General features: G+C 48.4%; 1 protein-coding gene across 2 annotated transcripts; it reads left to right on the forward strand.

Moving 5' to 3' along the window:
• Positions 1–8320: 8320 nt before the first annotated feature.
• Positions 8321–22117, forward strand: Asl (argininosuccinate lyase). 2 transcript variants are annotated; one of them, XM_041648410.1, is made up of 17 exons: positions 8321–8388; positions 8560–8614; positions 13414–13608; positions 14129–14212; positions 14437–14493; positions 14625–14722; positions 15985–16062; positions 16181–16258; positions 17323–17375; positions 18212–18274; positions 18696–18810; positions 18935–19019; positions 19115–19174; positions 19434–19517; positions 21531–21611; positions 21722–21828; positions 21920–22117. In XM_041648410.1, the coding sequence occupies exons 2-17, from the start codon at positions 8603–8605 to the stop codon at positions 22062–22064; spliced, it is 1395 nt and encodes a 464-aa protein (XP_041504344.1). In that variant the 5' UTR covers positions 8321–8388; positions 8560–8602; the 3' UTR covers positions 22065–22117. The 2 variants fall into 2 exon arrangements, with proteins under 2 accessions (XP_041504344.1, XP_041504345.1); XM_041648411.1 differs by having other exon boundaries at positions 8379–8481.
• Positions 22118–24273: the final 2156 nt, after the last annotated feature.

Here is a 24273-nt window from a genome sequence, read left to right on the forward strand (position 1 = left end):
GTCCTAGGTGTCCTAGGTGTCCTAGCTTTTCGACTTTCAGCCTGTCGAGTGTTTGGAGACAGAATTTAAACATCTTCGTGGTCTAGGTTTTGTTAGTGTTTAAATAAGATAAGGTTCCGGCCTTGGATGCGTTAAAAGCTCCCAAGCCGGTCATGTTTGCTCCTACCTGTTATTCCAACCCTAGAGAGGTTGAGGCAGGGGGATTGACACGAGTTCCTGGCCAGCTGCATAGTGAGTTTCAAGCCATCCTGGGCTATTGGAGACCCTGTGACCCTGTGTTAAACGAATGAATGAATGAAATTAAAAAAAAAAAAAGCCAGGAATGGTGGCACACGCCTTTAATTCCAGGAAGGGGACGTAGAGGCAGGCACATCTCTGAATAAGAGACAACCAGGGCCACACAGAAAGTGGGAGGGACGCCGGGCGGTGGTGGCGCACGCCTTTAATCCCAGCACTCGGGAGGCAGAGGCAGGCGGATCTCTGTGAGTTCGAGACCAGCCTGGTCTACAGAGCGTGTTCCAGGACAGGCTCCAAAGCCACAGAGAAACCCTGTCTCGAAAAACCAAAAAAAAAAAAAAAAAAAAAAAAAGTGGGAGGGAGGGAGGAAAGGAGGGAGGGAGGGAGTTGGAGAGATGGCATAGCAGTAAAGAGTACTTCCAATTCTAGCAGAGGATCAGGACAACATATAGGTTGTTGTGAGCCACACCACAACATAGTGGCTCACAACAACCTATAAATTCGATTCCAAAGGATCCAGGGCCCTCTGATAGCCTCTCACCAGGCATTCATGTTAAGTATATACATACACGCAGGCACTCACACATATACATAAAATCAACCTTTAAAAAGAAAAAGGGATGGACCTGCTGGCCCATATCTGCTATAATTCCAGCATTTGGAAGTTAGAGGCAGAAGGATTCAAGATTCAAGATCATCCTCTATATAGTGAGTTCAAGGCCAGACTACGATACAGGAGACCTTGTTTCAAAAAGAAAAGAAAAAGAGTCTAATAAGCAAATCTTGCCAGGTGGTGGTGCATGCCTTTAATCCCAGCACTCAAGAGGCACAGGCAGGCAGATCTCTGTGAATTTGAGGCCAGCCTGGTCTACAGAGCAAGCTCCACAACAACATGCACTACACAGAGAAACCTTGTGTCTAACACACACACCACAAAACAAAAGTAGAAGCAAATATATAGAGCTAGTAGGTTAATGGTTGGTTAAGGCTAAAAAGAGAAGCTGGACAGAAATAGGGAGCGACTTAAAAGATACTTAATTTCTTTTAGAGGGCACAAAAAACGTTTTAAATCTATTGTAGGAAATCTTGGGTGGTAAACATCTGTTATCCGGGTACTTGGGAGGCTGGGGCAGATGGAATGCCTTGAATTTGAAGGCAGTTTGGGCTACATGGTGCATTCTGGGTCAACTAGGGATATGTACGAAGATCCTTTCTCTTAAACAAGAGGAACTACATGAGGATGATGGCATAATTATAGGAATATTGAAAACATTGACTATTGGAGCTCAGCCGTGAAGAGTGGGTGAGTTCTACTCTGCAGGGGACCAGAGTTATCACCAAAACACATAAAGGCCCTGTGCTCCAGCTCAGGGAATCCAATGCCCTCTTCTGACCTCCTGGGGCACCTGCACTTACATGCTTGTACACACTCACACATGCACACACACCCACACACACATGAAAATAAACTTTTTAAAATGTTGAATAAATTGGGAGGCAGAAGCAGGAGAATTTCTTGTGAGTTTGAGGCCAGCCTGGTTTAGATAGTGAACTCCAGGACAACCAAGATTACAGGAAGACACTGCCTCAAAACAGATGAATAATATTGAGTATTGAACTAAATGAGTGAATAATGGAATATATAAATTATGTATCAAAAACCTGTTAAGATTTTTCCAAGGAAGACAGGTTCCCATTGTGTAGCCTTGAGTAGCTTGAAATTTTATGTAAACCAGGCTGGCCTCAAACGCAAAAATCCACCTGCCTCTGCCTCCCAGTGTTGAGATTAAAGCTGTGAACCACCACTGCCCAACCATGTTAACATGGTTTACAGGTGATTGTATCTGAGGAACTGATTAAAAGTGGGGGGAGTCTGGTATGGTGACACATGCCCCCCACTTTGGAGCTGGAGGCAAGAAAATAGTTTAAGGTTATCTTCAGCTACATGGGGACTTGGAGTGAAACCCTGTTTAAAAATAGTAAAAATTTAAAGACGAAATGAAAAATCAACAAGTCAACAAAACGTCATCCCAGGTCCAGCTGACATAATATGCGCTGACGAGTGCCCTGTACCTGTCTTGAACAGAGCAAGCCCCACAGTGTTGTCCATTGGGTTATTATTGTGTTCATTGTGATGTTCATTGTGTTATCCACTCAACAATCTTACAGCGATTGCCCGCTGGGTGCTGGTGATTCAGGTCTGAGTAATACACACTCCCTGTCCAAGCCAGCTGACAGCCTAGTTGGAGGACCAGTTCTGGACGTAAATAACTATGACACGCTGTGTTTGACTCTGTAGTATAGAGGGGTTAACTAACAAGGCAGAGAGGCGTCCCCAAGCCAGAAGTGTTTTAAGGTGAGTGGAAGAAGGAATAATAAAAACCGAGGCTTCAGAGATAGATTCTTCTGAAACACAGGCTAGGTGCCTCTGAGAGCCACACCATAAAAATGGCTCAGAGATGAATTCAAGTAGGAGAATTGGTTTGCATCCATACTGAAATGGTGTCCATCTAGGTACCTGCTAGGTACCTGTATCAACCTCATTGACGCCTCAGTGAGCGTCCCGAAGTAATGGGCTTTTGTTTGAGTTTGGTTTGTTTGCTTGATTTGAGATGAGGTCTTAAGTAGTCCAGGCTGGTCTCAAACTGGCTAACCAAGGATGACCTTGAACTCTCCTTCCTCCTTTCTCTACCTCCCAAGTACTGGGGCTACAGTCAAGTACCACCACACCTAGCGTGTTAGGTGCTGGGAATGTAACACGGGGCTTTGTGTTTGTGAAACCAGTATTCTACCAAAGATCTACATCCCCAGCCCCTGAACTAACTAGTAAATATTCTCTTTGACCTTGGTAGGGTAGGGTTGTTACCATTGTGATGTATGGGTTTGTGATATCAAGAAAACGACCACACAATCCAAAATACTTTGGAACACAAAAGGGTTCCCAGCAGAAGGGAACTCTGTGGTGCCAAACCGATCAGGCAAGTGCACCCAGAGCAAGGTCACCCGGAGGTCAGGGCATCCACACTGGGTGTTTATTCCTAACCCAGAGGGTCCCTGTGCCTCACCCAAAGTGGCCAGAGCTTGGCCTCACAAACAGACGCAGTTGATAAGCAGAACACAATTTCTCACAGAGAATGCAGCCTTGAGCAAATATTTTGATATCAAGAAGAGAGAACTGGCTGGGCGGTGGAGGCACACGCCTTTAATTCCAGCACTTGGGAGGCAGAGGCAGGCAGATCTCTGAGTTCGAGGCCAGCCTGGTCTACAAGAGCTAGCTCCAGGACAGGTTCCAAAGCTACAGAGAAACTCTGTCTCAAAAAACAAAAAACAAAACAAAAACAAAAAAGAAGAAGAAGAAAAAAAAGAAGAAGAAGAAGAAGGAGGAGGAAGAGGAGGAGGAGGAGGAGGAGGAGGAGGAGGAGGAGAGAAGGAGAGAACTGACCCTGGAGGAATTTTGATTTCTGCTATGCATTACAGTTTTTTTTGTTTTTTTTTTTAAATATTCTGTTTACATATATGCCTGCAGGCTAGAAGAGGACACCAGACCTCATTACAGATGGTTGTGAGCCACCATGTGGTTGCTGGGAATCGAACTCGGGTCCTTTAGAAGAGCACGCAATGCTCTTAATGGCTGAGCCATCTCTCCAGCCCCCCACAGTTTTTTTTTAATGGAGTTTTGTCTTATGTAACCCATTAATAGAAGAGACAGTACCTTTTGCTTACATTTCCCACACCATAAAGAAGTAATTGATAAATAGAATAATACCACCAACAACAATAATTTCCATTCAATATTAACCTCTTAAAATCAAGTTGGGGGTAAGTGAGTCAGCAAAAACACAACTGTCTCCTCAAAGGGTATAAGAGACAGTTTATCCTGAAGTTGTGTGAGTGACAATGGCCCATGGAAAAAAAAAAAAAACCTCAGGGTACCCAAATTCTATGTCCTGATATGGTCCCAGTTAGATGAGATTTTTTTTTTTTTTTTTGGTTTTTTGAGACATGGTTTCTCTGTGGTTTTGGAGCCTGTCCTGGAACTAGCTCTTGTAGACCAGGCTGGTCTCGAACTCACAGAGATCCGCCTGCCTCTGCCTCCCGAGTGCTGGGATTAAAGGCGTGCGCCACCACCGCCCGGCTTCTCTGTAGAATTCTAATTTTAAAGAATGTAGTGCTGAGGTGAGCATCACTGTTGTTATATAATTGTGTGTGTCTGTGTGTGTGCTCGTGCACATGCAATCCCATAGCATTCATGTGGTGTGTCGGTGGGTGGGTGCGCACACATGCACATCCTATAGCATTCATGTGGAGTGTGTGTTTGTGTGTGTGTGAGCACTCATGCACATCACATCGTGTGGAGTGTGTGTGTGTGTGTGTGTGTGTGTGCATGCTCATCCATAGCGTTCATGTGGAGGTCAGAGGACAACTTTCATGAGTCATTTCTCGCCTTCCACCCTGTGGATTCTGGAGACAAAAGCTCAGTCATGAAGCTTGGCAGCAGAGTCTTTCCCGTCTTTCCCGGCTGAGCGGTCTCTCAGACCTCCCCCATCCCTCTTCTCTGCGGTGCTGGGAGTGCTTGGTGAGCACCCTCTCTTGCTGAGCCATACCTCTCCAGGCTTTCCCTGCCCATTGTCTGTTTTCATTGCCGGGACTGGAAAGGCAGGTGACTGTCATGTGAGGTTCAGTAGCAATCCTGTTAGCCAGTTGATCATTAATGTGATCCCTCGGGTAATTAATTAGCCTCTGACTGGCCAGCTCTTGGAGAGCTTCCCAGGCAGATGTCCTGTTTATCCTGAGATGCTAGATTTAGTTCCTGGCTCTGCAACTTCCTGTCTTGGTGTCTTTAGGCAGATCACTCATTCTCCCCTCACCTGTCCTTCCCTCACCTGGAGAACCATGGGGCTACTGGGGTTGCCTTCTAGGAGTGCTTGTGAGGACATAATGCTGCCAAGCTTGTGAGGTTATCCATATGAAATATTTAACATGGTGCCTACGATACTGTTAGAATTCAAGCTATTGCCAGGAGCGCTGGCACACACATGTCATTCCAGCCCTTGGAAGGCTGAAGTAGAAGAATGTCAAATTTCTGACCAGCCTGGGCTACCCAGTGAACTTAAGTCTAGCGACGTAGAGAGATCCTGCCTCAAAATACACAACGAAGTAAACAAAGGAAATACAATTATTGTTATTTTGTTTATTCTCTACACATAGAGCTAATGCCTCAATTAGCTCCCTTAAATGTTTTTCACTTGTTTTGTTTATTTGAGGCGGACCGTGCAGCTTAGTCTCACCTTGAATTCACTGTGTAGCTGAGGGTGACCTGGAACTCCTGACCCTGCCTCCGCCTCCTGAGAACTGGAATTCCAGGCATGAGCCACTGTGGTAGCTTTAGGCAGTACTGGGGATCAAACACAGAGCTCTCTGTGTGCTAAGTGAGCACTCTACCAACTGAGCTGTGTCCCCAGCCTTCTCCTACAGTGCCTTGAACTTTGTCTGTCATTTGGGAAAGAGCCAGAGCTTGAGGTTTTCTAGGGTGACTGGGTGACTCTAGGCAAGTGTTCACTGCCGAGCCTTGCCCCCAGCTGCTCACTTCATAGACTGTAGGCAAGGGCTCTATTCCTGAGACATGCGTGAGCTCTTACATATTTACAGTCATCTAGGCCTGTTGGCAATGAATTTGAAAACTTGTCACTTCACGAGGCACAAACATTTGATTAAATTCTTACCATTTCAACTGCACTGTGTGATGCAGACACCCTAGCAATTACTAGGAGTGGTCTCCAATGCGCCCAGTACTGTCTTGGCTAGCTCTAAAGTATCTGATCTGCTGGCGATCAAAAAACGTCCACAGTCCACAAGGGGCTGGAGAGATGGCTCAATGGTCAAGAGGACCCAGTTTCAGCTTCCAACACCCACTTGGTGGCTCAAAACCATCTGCACCTCCAGTTCCAGGGGTACCGACACCCTCTTCTGATTTCCATTGATACCATGTACTGTACATACACACATTCAGACAAAAACAACCTCCACGACAGGGAGACGCTCATAGCTGGTCTACACAGTGGCCGCGGCCCAGTCTTCTGCCAGCCATGGTCCCAGACTGATTCCATGGAAGCCTACACTTCCTGCTTCTAGGATGGACTTGATAGACTCTGGGATGAGCTGAGTGTTAACTCTCAAATGCATGAAATAATCACTTTTAAGATCCTCTTTCTGGACTCTCTAGAGACTACCAACTGAGCTATATCCCCAACTTTTTTTAGGTGCTTTTATTTTTTTTTTTTTTTTTTTTTTTTTTTTTTTTAAAAATATTCATTTATTTATTTATTTATTTCGTATACAGTTTCTGCAGGCCAGAAGCGGGCACCATTTATTTATTTATTTATTTATTTATTACGTATACAGTTTCTGCAGGCCAGAAGCGGGCACCAGACCTCATTACAGATGGTTGTGAGCCACCATGTGGTTGCTGGGAATTGAACTCAGGACCTTTGGAAGAGCAGGCAATGCTCTTAACCACTGAGCCATCTCTCCAGCCCCGTGCTTTTATTTTTTTTAACTTTATTTATTTGTTTGTTTGGGGTTTTGAGTGTGTGTGTGTGTGTGTGTGTGTGTGTGCGCGCACACGCGTGCACACATGTGTGTACACACACACACACAGATGTTAGAGGGCAATTTGGTGGTGTCATTCTCTTCTTCCACCATGTAAGTCCCTGGACTCAAACTCAGACCTTGACTCTAAGCACCTTATATCCAATGACACGTATGGCTAGATCCGTCTTTTCTTTAACTGTTGATTTATTTTGGGTGTGAGAGGTGGGGAAGTGTGCATACCATGTGCCACAGAGCATGTGTGGATACTGGGGGGCCATCCTCTGAGGTCGGTTCTTGCCTTTCCCCCTTATCCAGGCAGGGCTTCTCTTGGATTTACCACTGCTCCGAATACTCCAGACCCGCTGGCCCCCAAGCTCCCAGACGATTCTCCAGTCTTCTCTCCTGTCTTGAGCTGGAAGTGCTGAGATTACAGACGGGCCTCCCAGGATCGAACTCAGGTTCCCAGCCTCTCGTGGCTGGCTCATTTACCTGCTGAGCCATCTCTCTAGGCCAGTGGTTCTCAACCTGTAAGTCTTGACCCCTTTGAGGTTGAACAACTCTTTCACAGGGGTTGTCGGAGACCGTTGGAAAACACAGATATTTACATTATGTAAAATGTAGCAAAAATGCAGTTATGAAGTAGCAATGAAAATAATTTTATGGTGATGGTAGGGAGGAGGGTTGGGTCACCACAACATGGGGAACTGTATTAAAGGGTCACAGTATTAGGAACATCGAATACTACAAGGGTCTAGGAATATCAGACTCTTGATATTCCTGCCTCAGTTTCCCAAGTGCCGAGATCACTGGTATTAGCTAGCACACTTTATCTTTATTTATCCTTTATCTTCCCACACTCTGACTACCGATCTTTTTGTTTGTTTGTTTGTTTTTAAATTGCTCTAGTGTAACCCAGGCTGCCCTTGAACTGGCTTACGCAGCTCAGCTCAGGAAGACCCCAAACTTCTGATCCTCCTGCCTAGATTTTTCCCAGTGCTGAGATTACAGGCCTGCACCACCACAACCACCATACAAAGCCGCGTCTGATTTAGTACGTGCTCTTCCCCATGCCCTCCGCTTTGAGACAGGGTCTCAATGTGTAGTCCTGATTGGCCTGGAACTCGCTACATAGACCAAACTGGCCTTGAAATGAGAAAGACCCTCCAGTCTCAGCCTCCCAAGTGCTGTGTCGGCAGCTTTTTGTTTGTTTTTAAAACAGGTTCATTTGCAACCCAGGTTGCAACTTCCAGCCGTCTTCCTGCCTCGGACTCCTGGGTGCTGCTGGGATGACATTCCTCTCACCTTTCTTCCCTCCTAGCGTGGATCTCACCTGTCTGAACCTCCAAACAGCCAAGGGCTAACTGGTCGGAAATCAGACTTCCTCTGTCTAGTAGCTCAGCCAGAGGCGGTCCCGCCCATAGGCGGCACACCCACCTCTCCCAATTGGCTCTACGCAGCTAGGAGGCGGGGACAAGGCAGAGGGGCAGCAGCCGCCATCCGGGCCAGGAGAGGCCAGAAGAGATCAGAAGGCACCTGTCCACTGAGAGTCTGTTCGACCAGGTCCTGGGAACGTGGGACAGAGGGACAAACACGAGGGAACGCCGAGGACTGTGGCGCGCTTGCTGAGTGCTGCCCACGTCCCGCAAGCCGAGCGTGTGTCCCCAACTCTGAGCTGTCCCTACCCCCGCAGACCTCCAGAGTCGAGGTGGTCAGTTTGATCTTGTTTTCCAGATCGTTAGGACCGAAGCTCCAGGAGAAGGAGGAACCGCCCAACATGGCATCGGAGGTGTGTAGGACTTCGGGGACCTTGCAAACGAGCGGGGAGGAGCCACTTGGGTTGACCCGTGCATGGGGCCACCTCCCTCCAGACAGACCTGCAGTGATACAGAAATTCCCGACCACACTTCCAAAGCCCAGTTTAATGTAGGCTCACTCAGGGATGTCCCCATCGTCTTCTGCCCATTGAGCGCCACCAAGTGGCTCAGGAGGTGACCTCACTAATGACTGCGAGTTGGCCACCACGTGTGGCTGTTTCTCCCCCTAAGCCCCCTTTAAAAAAAAAAAAAAATTGTATTTTGAGGCAGGGTTTTCCTGTAATGCCCTGGCTGTCCTAAGACTCGCTCTGTAGATCAAGCTGGCCTCAAACTGATCTACCTGCCTCTGCTCGAGTGCTGGGATTAAAAGCATGCATTATCACGGCCAGCACTGTTTTCCCTTAAAAAATAGTTTAGAATTTTTGTGTGTATGGATGTTTTGCCTGCATGTATGTTTGTGTGCCACGTGGGTGAGTACTGCCTGTGGAGGTCAGAAGAGGGTGTGAGACTACAGGAACAGGACAAATTGCTGTGAGCCAGCATATCGGTGCCGAGAGAAGCCAGTGCTCTTAATGGCGGATCCATCATTCCTGCCCCTGTTTCTCCTTCTCAGCTCACTTTAGCCCAGGCTAGCCTGGAACTCACTGTCTGCCCAGCTTGGCCTCAGATTTCTTGCAATTCTCCTGCCTCCACCCACGTAACGTTCGGATTCCAGGTGTGAGCGAGCAACCACATCAAAACTTTCCGTTTACTTTTTTCTTTGAGGATTTTCTTGTTTGTTTATCTGTTTATGAGTACGTGCATGTGTGGGCATGGCACACATGTGGAGATCAGGGAAGAACTTGTGGGAGGAGATTCTCTTTCCTGCAGGCTTGGCAGCTAAGGCCTTTCTTTACCCAATGAGCTCCCTCACCTTTCTCAACACCCGCCTTTCACTCCCACATCCTCCTGTCAGTCCCCACCCGGTAGGATACCCCTCGTGCCTTGCACTTGTCCTCACATATAGGAAAAGTTGAGTCCCTAAATTGTACTTGGGCTCTGTCATATGGAAAGAGCCAGAAGGTAGGGACCTCTCTCTGTGGCTCCAGTGACCTTCCTAGGGTGTCCCTGTCCTCTCCTTTGGGCCAGTATTCCTGGCTTCTCTTCCAGTTTAATGACAAGTGTGCAAGACATCGGTCCCTTCCACGGACTTGGTTTGTTTATCTAGTCAATGGACTAATGAGAGCTGTTGGGCTCGGCCTGTAAGGGACGGATCATGGAGTCATCACTCTGACGTCACAGGGGAAAGGGGGCTGTAGGGAAATAGATGCAAGCATGCCCAGACCCTTCTGATCCTCAGTAGCTGGCGAGTCACTTCCTTCCTCTCCGCTCATCTGAACACGTTAAGATGGCCTGATTTACTTAGCTGCTGGGTTGTGCGGAGGGTCAGGAACAAGGACTGGACTTTGGAGCCAAACAGATGTGATTTGTACACCAGGGACAGCCTTGACCTGTTAGTTCCTTTGTGAAGTAGGGGTAATTGTGTCCACTTCATAAAAGGATGGAATTGCAATACCCGGTGTCACAGCGCACACCTTTAAACCCAGCTCGCAGGAGGCAGAGGCGGGTAGATCTCTGAGTTCAAGGCCAACCTGGTCTACCTGTGAGTTCCAGGACAGCCAGGACACAGAGAAACCCTGTCTCAAAACAAAACAAAGCAAAAAGCTATTAATCCTCCTGCCTCCACCTCCCTAACGCTGGGGTTATAGGTGAGCACTACTATGCGCAGCAAGCAGTAGCCACTCCAATACTTCTCTTGTGCACTTGAATTGAATTTTGCTCATTCTACTCGGCCCAACTCTGAGCCGCTTTCGCCTTGTCCCAGACTCCTAGCCTGGAGCAGCGCCCTCTCCAACTGCACTGTAATGAGTTCTAGGTCAGCCTGAACTACATGGCACGGCCCTATCTCCACATGCCAAGAACATGGCCGGGGTTGTTAGCTCAGTGGTAAACTACCTTAGAGTCCTCCAGAAAGGGGCTGCATATGACTCAGTGATATAACACCTGTGTTTCACACACAAGGCCTCAGGTTCAATACCAAATATCGAAAGGGGACAAAGGGAGTGTGTGCCTGGAAGCCTGCTGGTGGGACTGGAGCTGTTTGCTCCCCAAACACAGTGGACTGGACTGCAGATGACCTCAGCTTGCCTTAAGCCATTCTGTGGGTTGGTACTAATTGTTCTGGCTGCTGTCCTGCTTGTTAAGGGGTTGTTATTACCAACAAACCAGACGCAGAAGCCAGAAATCTGGAAAGGAAGACAGCCGCAGGATCCTCCTGGGCCTTCCCCAACAGACTCCTGACTCGCTCCCTATTCTCATCTGCTGGCCCTGACCCCCAAGACCCAAGGGCCCACGTGCAGCACTTTGAAGGAGATCTGGCTTTTGTTGAGGTGGCTAAGGGTCAGGTGCAGAACCTCTCAAAGCCGGGGGTGATGGTGGAGGCTGCCTCTATGAGTCAGAGCCCTTTGACAGTAAGACTGTTGGGTACCGAGGAGGTCAGCTCCAAGTCTGGAGCCAGAGCACAGTGGATGTTCCCATGGCGCCCACAGCACCAGACCCAGGAGCACAGATGGTAGAGCAAGCCCCAAGGATCGCTCGCCTGGCGAAATGCTTGTTGTGCAAGCGGAAGGACCTGAGTTTGGGTCCCAGTGCTGAAGAAGGTGAAACTGTTGACCAGCCAGGCCAGCTTAATGGATAAGGGTCAGGGTCAGTGAGGGATCCTCTAAAAAATGTGACAGGACACTTTAATTCCAACACGTGGGAGGCAGGGACTGGCAATCTAAACTCCAGGCCAGCTTGACTGATATAGTGAGTTCCAAGCTAGCCAGGGCTACATAGTGTGGCCCTGTCTCAAAAGTAATAAACAGTAATAAATAAAAAGGTAGAGAGCAATTGAGGAAGACACTCAACACTGACCTCTGGCATTTGCGTACACACGTGAACACGTACATACAAAAGAGAGAGAGAGAGAGAATAGAGAGAGCACACCCTGTCTGTGAGCACCCCCAGCCTCCCTTCACTATGCATGCACTTTACAAATGATATCGGATTGAATGCTTATAACTGTGGCTCTCGACCCCATTGGGGGGTTGAACTACTCTTTCACATCAGAAAACACAGATATTTACATTCCAATTCATAACAGTGGCAAAATTAGTTATGATGTAGCAATGAGATACTTGTATGGTGGGGGTCACCACAACCTGAGGAGCTGTATTAAAGTGTCGCAGCATGAGGAAGGTTGAGAACCACTGGCTTATAACAAGCCTATCACGTGGGTATATTTCCTGCTTTGCAAAGAGGCAAAACTGAGGTTCCAAGGAGTTATATGATAGGCCCAAAGTCAGTTCAGAATTTTGGGGCAGAAGTGATATGTCCCCAGTGGCTCTTTTTTTTTTTTTTTTTTTTTTGCTTTTTTGAGACAGGGTTTCTCTGTAGCTTTTTGGTTCCTGTCCTGGAACTAGCTCTTGTAGACCAGGCTGGCCTCGAACTCACAGAGATCCGCCTGCCTCTGCCTCCCGAGTACTGGGATTAAAGGCGTGCACCACCACCGCCCAGTTCCCAGTGGCTCTAGTAGACACCCACACACAGAGAGAAAGGTTGCCAACGATGGACATGCCATATCTCTTAACTTTGTCCTTACAACACTCTCCTCCGAGTCCTGCATGCTCGGTGTCCTATCCTCCCACCCTGGCCTGTGCCCTTCTCTTTCAGAGAGGTGCCTCTCTGACCCACCCTTCTGCCCTTTGGTGCCTGGGGTTGGAGGCTAATGTCTTTTAAGAACTACAAAGCATTGTCTTTGTAAGGTCTGGGGTACAGGCCTGTAATCTTAGTTGCTTGGAAGGCTGAGGCAGGAGGATCTGCCTAGGCCACAGAGTGAGCTCAGTACCAGTCTAGGCAACTTAGGAAACTCTTTCAAAATTAAAAGAGGATCATACATGGTGGCTCACACCTTTTAATCACTACTCAGGAGACAGAGATAGGCAGATCTCTAAGAATTCCAAGCCAGCCAGACACAGTGAGACCCTATCTCAAAAAAATATGAGTCCGGGGAGTTGGCTCAGCAGTTAAGAGCACTTACTGATTTTGCAGAAGACCAAGGCTCAGTTCTCAGCACCCACATGATGGTTCATAATCATCCATAACTCCAGTTCTAGGGGGTCCAACACACTCTCCTGGCTTCTGCGGGTACCAGGCGTGCACATGGTGCACAGACATACATCAGGCAAAAAAATACATAAGATAAAGTAAATAAATCCAAAAAATAAATAAAGTAAAAGAGGACTGTTAATATATAACTCAAACACAATGCTTGTCTGCCATGCCAGAGCCCATAGGTTTAATCTCCAGTATTAATATATACATATACGTATATGTGTATATGTATATATATACACACATATATATGCACTTATAAATATACATGACCCCATAGAATAAGTACATACTATGTTGTTTGCCAGTTAAAGAAAAAAGATTCTGTTGTGCTCCACGGAATGCCACCATCTCCCTGGTCCATGCCATGTGGTGAGAAAGAGCCCTGACTTCTGTGTCTACCATATATATCCCTTGCACACTCACCAAGTTCCCGACCTTCTGAATTTCAGTTGCCCCATCTGTCCAGTGAGAATAATGTCTAATACCCCCCCCACACACACACACACAGTCCTTTCTGGGTATCTCTCCTAAGGGTCCCTTTTGAGACTGTGTTCTCTTCTGCCCTCTTGTTCAGAGTGGGAAGCTATGGGGTGGCCGTTTTGTGGGTGCTGTCGACCCCATCATGGAGAAGTTCAACTCATCTATCTCCTACGACCGGAATCTGTGGAACGTGGATGTGCAGGGGAGCAAGGCCTACAGCAGGGGCCTGGAGAAGGCGGGGCTTCTCACTAAAGCGGAGACGCAGCAGATACTGCAAGGCCTGGACAAGGTAGCCTCTGTGACACGAGGTCCACCCTACATCCATTCCCCTGGGAACCCAGGCTCCTACCCAAAGTCCCTAAGCACTGCATTCACCTTTATTCCTTTCTTCTAAGGCTGGAGTTGGAACCCAGACCTGTGGTGCATGCTGGGTAAATGCTTTGGTGCTGCGCCACGCCCCCAGCCCCTCGCTGGGAGAGTCTAGACAAGTGTTCAATTTTACCACTGAGCCATATTCCAGTTCTTACACCCTGGGTACAAGCTGTAGTATCCCAGATTTATTGTTTGACCTTGTAATAAGTAGGTGACGGGAAAGGTGTGCTATAATTACCAGCTCTGTCTTTTAATGACTCCTCGTGGCTTAAGACCAAGGTGGACTGGGTCAGAGATCATCCCTCAGGGATGGGGAATATTCTATGGCTCAGCTTCCGTACAAGGACATTTAGCAAACATGGTGGATCCAAGACCAAGGCAGGGAGACTCCTGATGCCTATCAACCTGACACCCTGCGTTGCTGCTGCCTGCTCCAGGTAGCTGATGAGTGGGCCCAGGGCACCTTCAAACTGCACCCCAATGATGAAGACATCCACACAGCCAATGAACGGCGCTTGAAGGTATGGAACGCCCTTCTTCCTACAAATCGGTCTCTTTATCAACCTTACCCTGGGCACTAACCATCACTGGTAGAGTAGAAATGGCAAGAGACTTGGGCAGGACTGGGTCCCTGGCGTAGGGAGGGAAAGCCATAAGGCTGGCAAGGACCACTACCTAGACTCAGTGTCCCCACTGAGCTGGGATTAGAGTGTTCTAGCCTATCTTCATGCCTCTCCACCCCTAGGAGCTCATTGGTGAAGCTGCAGGAAAGCTACACACGGGACGAAGCCGCAATGACCAGGTGTCACCAGCCCTCTTTGCCCTCTGCTGTGACTTTTTCAACCCTGGGAACCCCAGAGGCTCTTGGCGCTGTTCTCCGGGGAAGGAAGCAGCAGGCTCCACTCCCTGAGCATGGCTGTCTCCTCCCCACAGGTGGTCACGGATCTCAGGCTCTGGATGAGGCAGACCTGTTCCAAACTCTCCGCCCTGCTCCGGGCGCTCATTGGAAGCATGGTCGACCGGGCTGAGGCGTAAGTCTTCTGGGGGACACCGCCACAAGAATTCTCTCCCTGGGCGGAATCTAAGCAAACAATAAGTGTTAGAAACCCTAAACCGGCCGTGCCAGAAGTATGCAGCCAGGGTGGATGATGGTTCCCCGTGGCTCATAGTAGACGGGGTCCTAGTCTTCCTCTGGTCTGCCCCTGTCTATGTACTTGAGCTTCTCCAGGGACCAGATGCGAGAGCAGGTACAATTAGGGCAGAATTGCACATAAAGGACCGAGAGGAATAGTTAAATACTCAAGTGCGGGACCAAAGAACCTCCTGCTCCTTCCCAAAGGAAGCAAATATCGACAGTCCACAGGCCCGCTTGGGCTTGGGGGTAGGGGGGGGGCGGTGTTTGTTTGTTTTATATTTATTTTATTTTGTATATATGAGTGTTTTGGGTTTTTGGTTTGGTTTGGTTTGGTTTGGTTTTTTGAGACAGGGTTTCTCTGTGTAAGAGCCCTAACTATCCTGGAACTAGCTCTGTAGACCAGGCTGGCCTTGAACTCACAGAGATCTGCCTGTCTCTGTCTCCTGAGTTCTGGGATTAAAGGCGTGCACCACCACCGCCAGGCTACACGGTTGTTTTTTAATGGCATGATGACGGTATTCTGAAATTGAACATGGTGATGGTTATATACTACAGGTAGCCTGGGACTTGCTATGTGTAGTTCAGGCTAGCCTCAGATTTAATCTCCTTTTCTTCCTGTCCTGGACTTAACTTTCTCTCTCTCTCTCTCTCTCTCTCTTTATTTCTTTCTCTAGATAGCCCAAACTGGCATCTAACCCACTACATAACTGAAGCTGACCTTGAACTCCAGGTCCTCTTGCTTTAGCCTCTCAAATGCTAGGGTTACAGGTGTGCACCACCACCCAGAGCTGGGCTTGATTTTTCAGACAGGGTCTTGTCTGTAAACCAGGCTACATAGGACTCAGCGTATAGCCAAGGTTGGTCTCAATCTTATGGCATTCCTCCTGCCTCAACCTCCCAAGCAGGTCCGTAGACTTGTACCACCATGTCCTTCCTGGCGTAATGTTTGATCTCACTGACTTGCTTCTGTTCTCTTTCCTTAAGGCCTGTTTGTCCCCCTAGTGAGCATCTGGTCCCTTATTCAGGTAGAGCTCACCGATCTGCTCTTACCTTCCATGCAAAGAGCCTAGCCTGTAGGTTTCCAGGGGTCCTCGGCAAGCCTTACCTGTTCCTCTGGACCCCAACCCCTCAGGTGCCCTGCTTCTTCTCCTATTACAGGGAACGTGACGTCCTCTTTCCAGGATACACACACCTGCAGAGGGCTCAGCCTATCCGCTGGAGCCACTGGATCCTGAGGTGAGCTTTGTGGAGTAGGGACACTGGGAAGGGGCCCTGACTGGGGGCCTTGGTAGAAGGGGAGGCTCCTTGGTATCCATCACCCAACCACCATCCACCCGTTTCTGGTTTCCCACAGCCACGCTGTTGCACTAACACGAGATTCAGAGAGGCTGCTGGAGGTGCAGAAGCGGATCAATGTCCTGCCACTGGGGAGGTAAGGCCCCAGTGTCCCCAAAGCCTGAGGGAAGGTGAAGTTAGATTGACTTCAGTCAGCAGGACTGAAGATAGCTTGGGGATTAGAGGGAGGGGCTTGTGAGGCCCTGCCCCTTCCTCAGAGTCTATATATAGACTTTGTGGTTGCATTTCTTCAGTGATTGAAGAATCTGCCCATGCTGTTATTGGTAACCACTCACACATGGCCCCGTAAGCAACCCCAGCGAAACTCACTGGGTCACTGAAAAAGAAGGAACATAGAAGGAGCTGGGGAAAAGGGATTAGCAAGGTGGGAGGGCAAGAGAGGATAATGGAGGAATGAATATGATTAAAATACATTTTACACACGAATGAAAATGTCATAATGAAATCAAATATATATAATATACATGTTAATTAAGAATTCTAATATAGGCAGAGAGATGGCTCGCTGGTTAAGAGTACTTGCTGCTCTTCTAGAGGAAGCGGGTTCAGTTCCCAGCACCCACATTGGGTGGCTTATAACCCACCCATAGCTCCAGCTCCAGGGAATCCAATACCCTTTTTTGGCCTCCATGGGCGCCTTCACACATGCACACATATGTACACATAAATAAAAATAATAAAACAAAGTTGTAAAGGCCGGGGAGATGGTTAGAAGCACTGGCTGCTCTTGCAGAAGACACAGGTTCAGTTCCCAGCACTCATGTTGGGAGGCTCACAACTGCCTCTAACTCCAGTTCCAGGGTCTCCGAAGTCCTCTTCTGGCCTAGGTGGACACCTACATGTGTGTAGTTCACATACAGACAAAAAAGCACACACACACATAATGTTTTTATCACCACCAACAAAAAAACTGCCTCTACTTGGCCTTCCAGATCTCTAACATGGGGATAGCCAAACTTGAGAATTTGCTGAAACTCCAGCCGATTTCCCATGGGCACCATTTCCCCTGCATGATGGCAAATGTTTGGGTCCTTAAGGTGTCCAGGCCAGCAGAGGGGCTGAGTTACTAAGATTTAGCCTGGCATGTTGCCTGTGGGTGGTATCCAGAACTTTAATCACTTTGAACCCTTGTCTCTACAGCGGGGCCATTGCGGGCAACCCTCTGGGTGTGGACCGGGAGCTACTCCGAGCAGGTGAGGTATACCCTGCTCATCCTTCTCTGGAGACTGTCACTCTTAGCCCCTGCTGGGTCCCAAAGACACAAGGGGTGACATGTGGAAGACATGTAGGTCCTCATGCTCACAGCTAAGCACCAGGGGAGCCAGGAATGTTAAACACATGGGGTCGCAGGTTCAACAGTGTTGGTTCAAACTTTGGGAGTCTTATCCCACGTGTTTTATTTTAGGCATATTGAAGCACGCCACAGTTTGATGAAATCTTTCCTGGTGATGATTAACTCAATCCCATGTCACAATAAAATTTATGGCATGACTACCCTGAAACCCTTTGAATAGTACATGTGGCACCTTCCATAAAGATAGGTTCTGTAGATTGACAAGTTCACGATAAGGGTTCAGGGGAGGATCTGGTGTGTCTCAGCCACACAGACAGTGCAAAGGTCACCAGGCTATTAACCTCTTCTGCTCCCAGCCTTCTGGGTGGAAAACAGGCTATATCTCCCCATGTGAAGTGACAACCCTGTGTATTTGGCATTCCTGGTTCCCCTGGTCCATCTGTGAGCCCAAAGACTTCCATGCCTCCCACAATGAGAGGGCAGAGGCTCTCATATCTTGCCTTTGGGTATTGAGATTATTGAGGTTACCTATGTCAGGGGTACCTATTGCTGGGAATACTTCGACCTCCATCCACCCTCCTGAGATCGGTACAGAGACCCCCTTCCCCACCTCAGACTCCTCCCCGATTCTCATTTTCAAGAAGGGGTGAAGGATGAGGCTGGGCATCCTGGTTCCGGGTAGAGAAGAGCGCTTCTCAGCTCCCAGTCCGACTGTTTTCCCTCCCTCACACCCAGAACTGAACTTTGGAGCCATCACACTCAACAGCATGGATGCCACCAGCGAGAGAGACTTTGTGGGTAAGATACAGGACTGGGGATGCAGAATGCTTTCTTAGGGGGCGTGAAGCTCCGGGTGTGATCCCCACAACGGCACGCACTGGGCATGTTGGCACACACCCACAGTCGCGGCACTTAGGAAGTGGAGGCAGGAACACCAGTAACTCAAGGACTTCCTCTGCTAGTTAGCTTGAGACAGCCTGAGCTATCTAAGATCCTGTCTCAAACAAACAAAACCAAAAAATTTCACCACCAACAATAACGACCAGCAAAGATTACTCAGTGGGTAAAGTGTACACTACCAAACCCGATGGCCCCAGTGTAATGCCCTGAACCTACGTGGTGGGAGGAGAGATCTAACCGCTGCAAGCTGTCCTCTGACTTCTATGAATGAACATGCACAGAAGGTAAATTAAAAGAGAACACCTGCTGTTCCTTCTAGCGGAGTTCCTGTTTTGGGCTTCTCTGTGTATGACCCACCTCAGCAGGATGGCAGAGGATCTTATCCTCTATGGCACCAAGGAATTCAACTTTGTGCAGCTCTCAGATGCCTACAGGTAAGGCCCGTATCTCAGGACGCTGGAATGACTTCCTCCTACCCCAGTCCGCCCTGCCCAGTGCCTATGCCAGAGGGCCAGCCAGGCGTCAGTAGAACCTCAGTCCTCACACCTCTGTCCCCAGCACTGGAAGCAGCTTGATGCCCCAGAAGAAAAACCCAGACAGCCTGGAGCTGATCCGGAGCAAGGCGGGCCGAGTGTTTGGGCGGGTGAGCTGGCAAGAGAGGACGGACCCGGTGGGTCCTCGGGGGGGCTTCATGACTGGCTCTGGTGTCCCAGTTCCTCAGCTTCGTTCTTCCTACAGTGTGCTGGGCTCCTGATGACACTCAAGGGACTTCCCAGCACGTACAACAAGGATTTACAGGTAGGAGGCTGGGGATGTGATGAGGACCCCCTCTGGCTGTACCACGTACTACTTCTCAGAGCCGTGACACCCAGAGAGGAAGGAGCCCCTAGAATGACTCCTTCCCGTCCTGGGCACACAGTCTGTGACTACCCTCAGACGTCGCCTGCTGCTCCTTGGGGTAGCAGGGAGAGGTGCTAAGTGTCTCCAGTAGAACAAGGGAAGAGGTCTGGGTGAAGGGCGGGGCTGCCAGGCCCCTCACCTGCTACACGCCTTCCAGGAAGACAAGGAAGCTGTGTTTGAAGTATCGGATACCATGACTGCCGTCCTCCAAGTGGCCACTGGAGTCATCTCTACGCTGCAGGCAAGACTAATGCGTGAGGGGACAGGGGATGAGGCCAGAAGACTTTGCCTGGCACAGAAGAATAGGGATTGGTTAGACACCAAAGTCCCAGGTTTGGGCCAGAATCAGCTTTTTTTTTTTTTTTTTTGAGATAAGATCTTACTGTGTAGTGCAGGCTGGTCCAACTTGAGGCCTCAGCTTCCCAAGTGCTGGCATTATAGGTCTGCCCCACTGTATTCTACCCTCCCCTCTCCTTCTGAGACAGGGTTGGCATTAATCTCATCCTCCTGCTCTCTTAATCTCCTAAACACTGGGATTGCAGGCATGCACCTCACCGCTAGCTGCATTTCTGCTGTAGCCTTTTATCACAAAGATGTCTAGAGAACCCCCATGTGCCAAGACCCAGCTTTAAAAACAAGTGCCTTGTGGCCGTTCTCTGTGTGGTTCAGACAGAGCCTCACTGTGTGGCTGCATGTTGCTTCTGCTGTCTTTATTCATCTCTTTGCCTCTCCTACAGTTATTCGGAAGTCAACTTCCAACTTCACATCATTTCACCCCTGGATAGTTCCACTGTTTCTAAAGCACTGGTTCTCAAAATGTGCCTCTGCTTACCTGATAGGAACTGGGGGAGATGGCCCAGTGGTTAGAGCACTTGCTTCCCAAATGTGAGGTTCCCAAGTTCCTGTCCCTAGAAACACATGCAGATACCAGCCGGGCATGGAGGCACATTTTTAATTCCAGTCCCCCCCCCCCACACACACACACCAAAAAAAGGCAGGGTGTCTTAGGATTTCTATTGCTGTGAAGAGACACCATGACCATGGCATCTCTTAAAAAGGAAAGCAGAAAAAACAGTTGAGGGTTAGTCCATTTATCACCACGTCAGGGATGGGGGCGTGTAGGCAGGTATCATGCTAAAGAAGGAGCTGCTCAAAGTGGTCTGAGATGGGCATGGTTTGAGCATATATGAGACTTCAAAGCCCACCTCCCTGGTGACACACTTCCTCCAATAAGACCACACCTACTCTAAGAAGGCCACACCTCCTAATAGTGTCACTCCCTTTGGGTACCATTTTCTTTTAAACCGCCACACAGGGGAGCTGGCTAGTGAAACTAGTCATGTCTGTGAGCTCTGGGTTTGATTGAGGGACTCGTCCCCAGTGAATAAGGTGGAAGAGCTAACAAAGATGATCCCTGCACCTCAGGTCTTCACATGTATGAACGTCCACATGTGCACATGTGCCCACACATATTTAAAATAAAAAAACAGTGGGGGGAGGAATGCTGCAGAGATGGCTCAGAGGTTAAGAGCACTGCCTGCTCTTCCAGAGGTCCTGAGTTCAATTCCCAGCAACCACATGGTGGCTCACAACCACCTGTAAGGAGATCTGGTGCCCTCTTCTGGCATGCAAACATACATGCAGGCAGAACACTATACAGAATAAATAAATTTTAGCCGGGCAGAGGTGATATCAGCACTCTGGAATCAGAGACAGGCGGATCTCTGTGAGTTCAAGGCCAGCCTGATCTACAAGAGCTAGTTCCAGGCCAGGCTCCAAAGCTACTGAGAAACCCTTTCTTGAACAACCAAAAAGTAAAAAGAAATAAATAAACAAATAAATAAATAAACCTTAAGCAAACAAAAATAAACCCTGAATTAAAAAAAAATCATACACAGACACGTAAGCACAGCATACATACCTAACAAAAAAATGCAATCCTATACCGAGAGTAGGGATGCACCCCTGTAATCCTAACACTATACTGAGAGCATGGATGCACCCCTGTAATCCCAACACTAAGGACACCAAGACAGGATTGTAAACTTGAGGCTCGTCTGGGCTACAAAGTCTCAAAAGATAAAAACAAAATTATATTGATGAAAATGTTCAAGCAGTGAGTGGATTGCTCGTGGGTGGGGAGGGGCTGAGTGGGGTGGGGTAGGGGCGAAAGAGACTCATCAGTTGCTTAGAACACGGTAGGGCAGGCTTCACGCCATTCCCCAGCTCACATTTGCTGGACCGGTGCCCCCAGATTCACCGTGAGAACATGACACAGGCGCTCAGTCCTGACATGCTGGCCACCGACCTCGCCTATTACCTGGTCCGCAAAGGGGTGAGTGTGAAACACCTGGGCCTGGGGACAAGGGTGTCCCCAAAGCCGGGCACTCAGGTCGCAGCGGGAAAACAACTCCCGATGGCACCACCTTCTGCCTTTGTATCCAGATGCCGTTCCGCCAGGCCCATGAGGCCTCAGGAAAAGCTGTGTTCATGGCAGAGACTAAAGGAGTCGCCCTCAACCAGCTGTCCCTGCAGGAACTGCAGACCATCAGGTGTGCCACCCCCACCATCCCCACCCCATCCTGAATCTGACCCTGGGCAGCTCCATGGAGTGCACTATCCTGACTCCTTCTTTCTCCCCAGTCCCCTGTTCTCAGGTGATGTGAATCACGTGTGGGACTACGGTCACAGCGTGGAACAGTATAGCGCCTTGGGTGGTACGGCACGATCCAGCGTGGAGTGGCAGATCAGCCAGGTGAGGGCCCTGCTTCGGGCCCAGCAGGCCTAGATTCCACCCACCGAAAGCTGCTCCCCAATAATAAAGTGGGGGCTCTGAAGAGACACCACGTGTTTCCTGCCTCAGACTGTCTTCCTCGTGGGTGGAATGGGGATTTGTTGAACTGGCCCATGGGGGCAAGAAGGAAGTTGTTATGGTAAAAATAAAACGGTGTTGTTCCCCCAGTGGCAGCAGCTGGCAGTGGGCCACGAGGAGCAGCAAGTCCCAGGCAGGGAGCCACGTGGTGGGTGAGAGGCCTCGGTTGGGCAGCCAGTCCCACAAGGATCCACAGCCTTGGTGTGTAAGAGACAGAAAAGGGATAGGCATACCATGCAGAGTGAGGTTGTATATTTATTTAGTGGGTTATGGAAAGGAGGGGCAAAGGGGAGAAGGGAGAAGAGCAGAGAGAGAGGGAGGGAGAGAGCGAGAGAGCACAAGAGAGAAACAGAGTTGGGGGAGGAGCCACAGTAGTAGCTACCTCTTGGAGAGAGAGGTGGAAAAGAAGGAGCTCAGATTGGAAGCAGAGGGAAGAACTGCTTGCCTCTGTAGATGGGGGACGGAGTAGGTGGGGCTTGCCTCTTAAAGGGACAGGTCAGGCCATTGCATTCCCATCTCTTTTTTATAAAAAAAAGTGGAGGTTAGACACAAAAGGTTAAAGGAATTGGGACAGCGTGTTCTCAAGACTGCTTACTGCTTTTTTGTGAGCATCATCTTGTGGGGGACCTGACAAAGCTGGGTGCTAGTCACATTCTGGCATAGCTGGTCCCTTTAGGTAACATCCTGGGGTAGCTGGTCTCTTTGGTCCTGTCCAGTGTTTGTGGTATGGAAATTTCTGGCATCTCTTACACCTGTTTAAGGTACTGGCAGAACAGAGGACAAACTTAACTTTAGGGAAAAAAAAAAATTAGGACCAGGGAATTGAGAGGGGTGTGTCTGACTTGTTTAAGGTGGATCCTTTAATTCAGCTCCTTGGAACTCACAAGAATTCTTTGAGTTTATGAAAACATAAGTTTAGACATATACATTGTATAAACAGTAGTATATTTGTGTCAGAATGACTGTGACAGATGTTTTTGCACAATGAAAATTATTTTTAAGACTATGGAAGGCAGTGTGAGAGAGATTTGAAAACTTGTACTTGTTGAAATCTGTTTGGTGAGACTGTCCTTTTAAACGACAAAACCTCTCAGCTGTCAAACTGCATCGGAGATCTTTGAGAAGGATAAAATTTTACTTGAGTTATTGATTAAAAAACGACAGAGAACTTACATGGTTGGCACCTAGAACTACTCTTTTTGGGTCCTCCATGGTTGCTGAAGGTTGCATTTGCCTTTTGCTGTTCAGCACAGGGCCTGCCAGGCTCTAGAAGATCCTGTGAGCTAGGAAATCTGTAGGAAGAAAAGCCTACCTTGACCTGAGCCTAGCTGCTCAGCGATTCTTTCCACTGTCTGGAGATCTTCAGTTTAGATGAAAGGAAGTTTTTCCCAGTGGTCAGGGCTTGGCAGTTAAAGTGAATTGTGGATGGACATTGTTTTGTGCCCATTTGTCTTCTGTCTTCTTGGGAGGAAATAGAGTGCTGCTGCTAGGATCCAATCCAAATTGTCTCTTTTTGTTATGAAAAGGTTTTTTTTTTTTTTTTGGTTTTTCGAGACAGGGTTTCCCTGTGTAACAGTCCTAGCTGTCCCGGAAATAGCTCTTGTAGCCCAGGCTGGCCTCGATCTCACAGGGATTCACCTGCCTCTGCCTCCTGAGTGCTGGGATTAAAGGCATGCGGCACCACCTGGCAATGAAAAGTTTTTTTTTAATAATTAAATATTTAAATGCCATATTCTCCAGAGCTCTGAGCAGTTGAGGGCTGTTTACCAGGTATAGAATCTGTCTGGAGAAATGGGTCTGAGCTTGACTATACTGGCTCCAAACTTATCAGGTAAGATTTACACTCATAAAAAGACAGAAAGAAGAAAAAAACTGTTTGCAATAGAGGGTTAACAGCAGAACTGAAAATAATAGAGAACAGCTTAATATATTTTATACCATATTTTTGTAAGAGACTTAAATGTACATACCAATTTAAAACATGAGATTTATTGTTTTGTAGTCTGGAATGAGATACAATGAACAGACATTTAACATTTAACAGTAAACATAGGTGCATTTAAGTTACATGTATACACACACAATACAGAGTAAACAGGAATTGGGCAAAGTGGATGCTTTGGTG

Source organism: Microtus oregoni, unplaced genomic scaffold (genome assembly GCF_018167655.1).
Source record: "Microtus oregoni isolate MIOR12 unplaced genomic scaffold, Mior012 000003F_ref0000135, whole genome shotgun sequence".
Taxonomy (NCBI): domain Eukaryota; kingdom Metazoa; phylum Chordata; class Mammalia; order Rodentia; family Cricetidae; genus Microtus; species Microtus oregoni.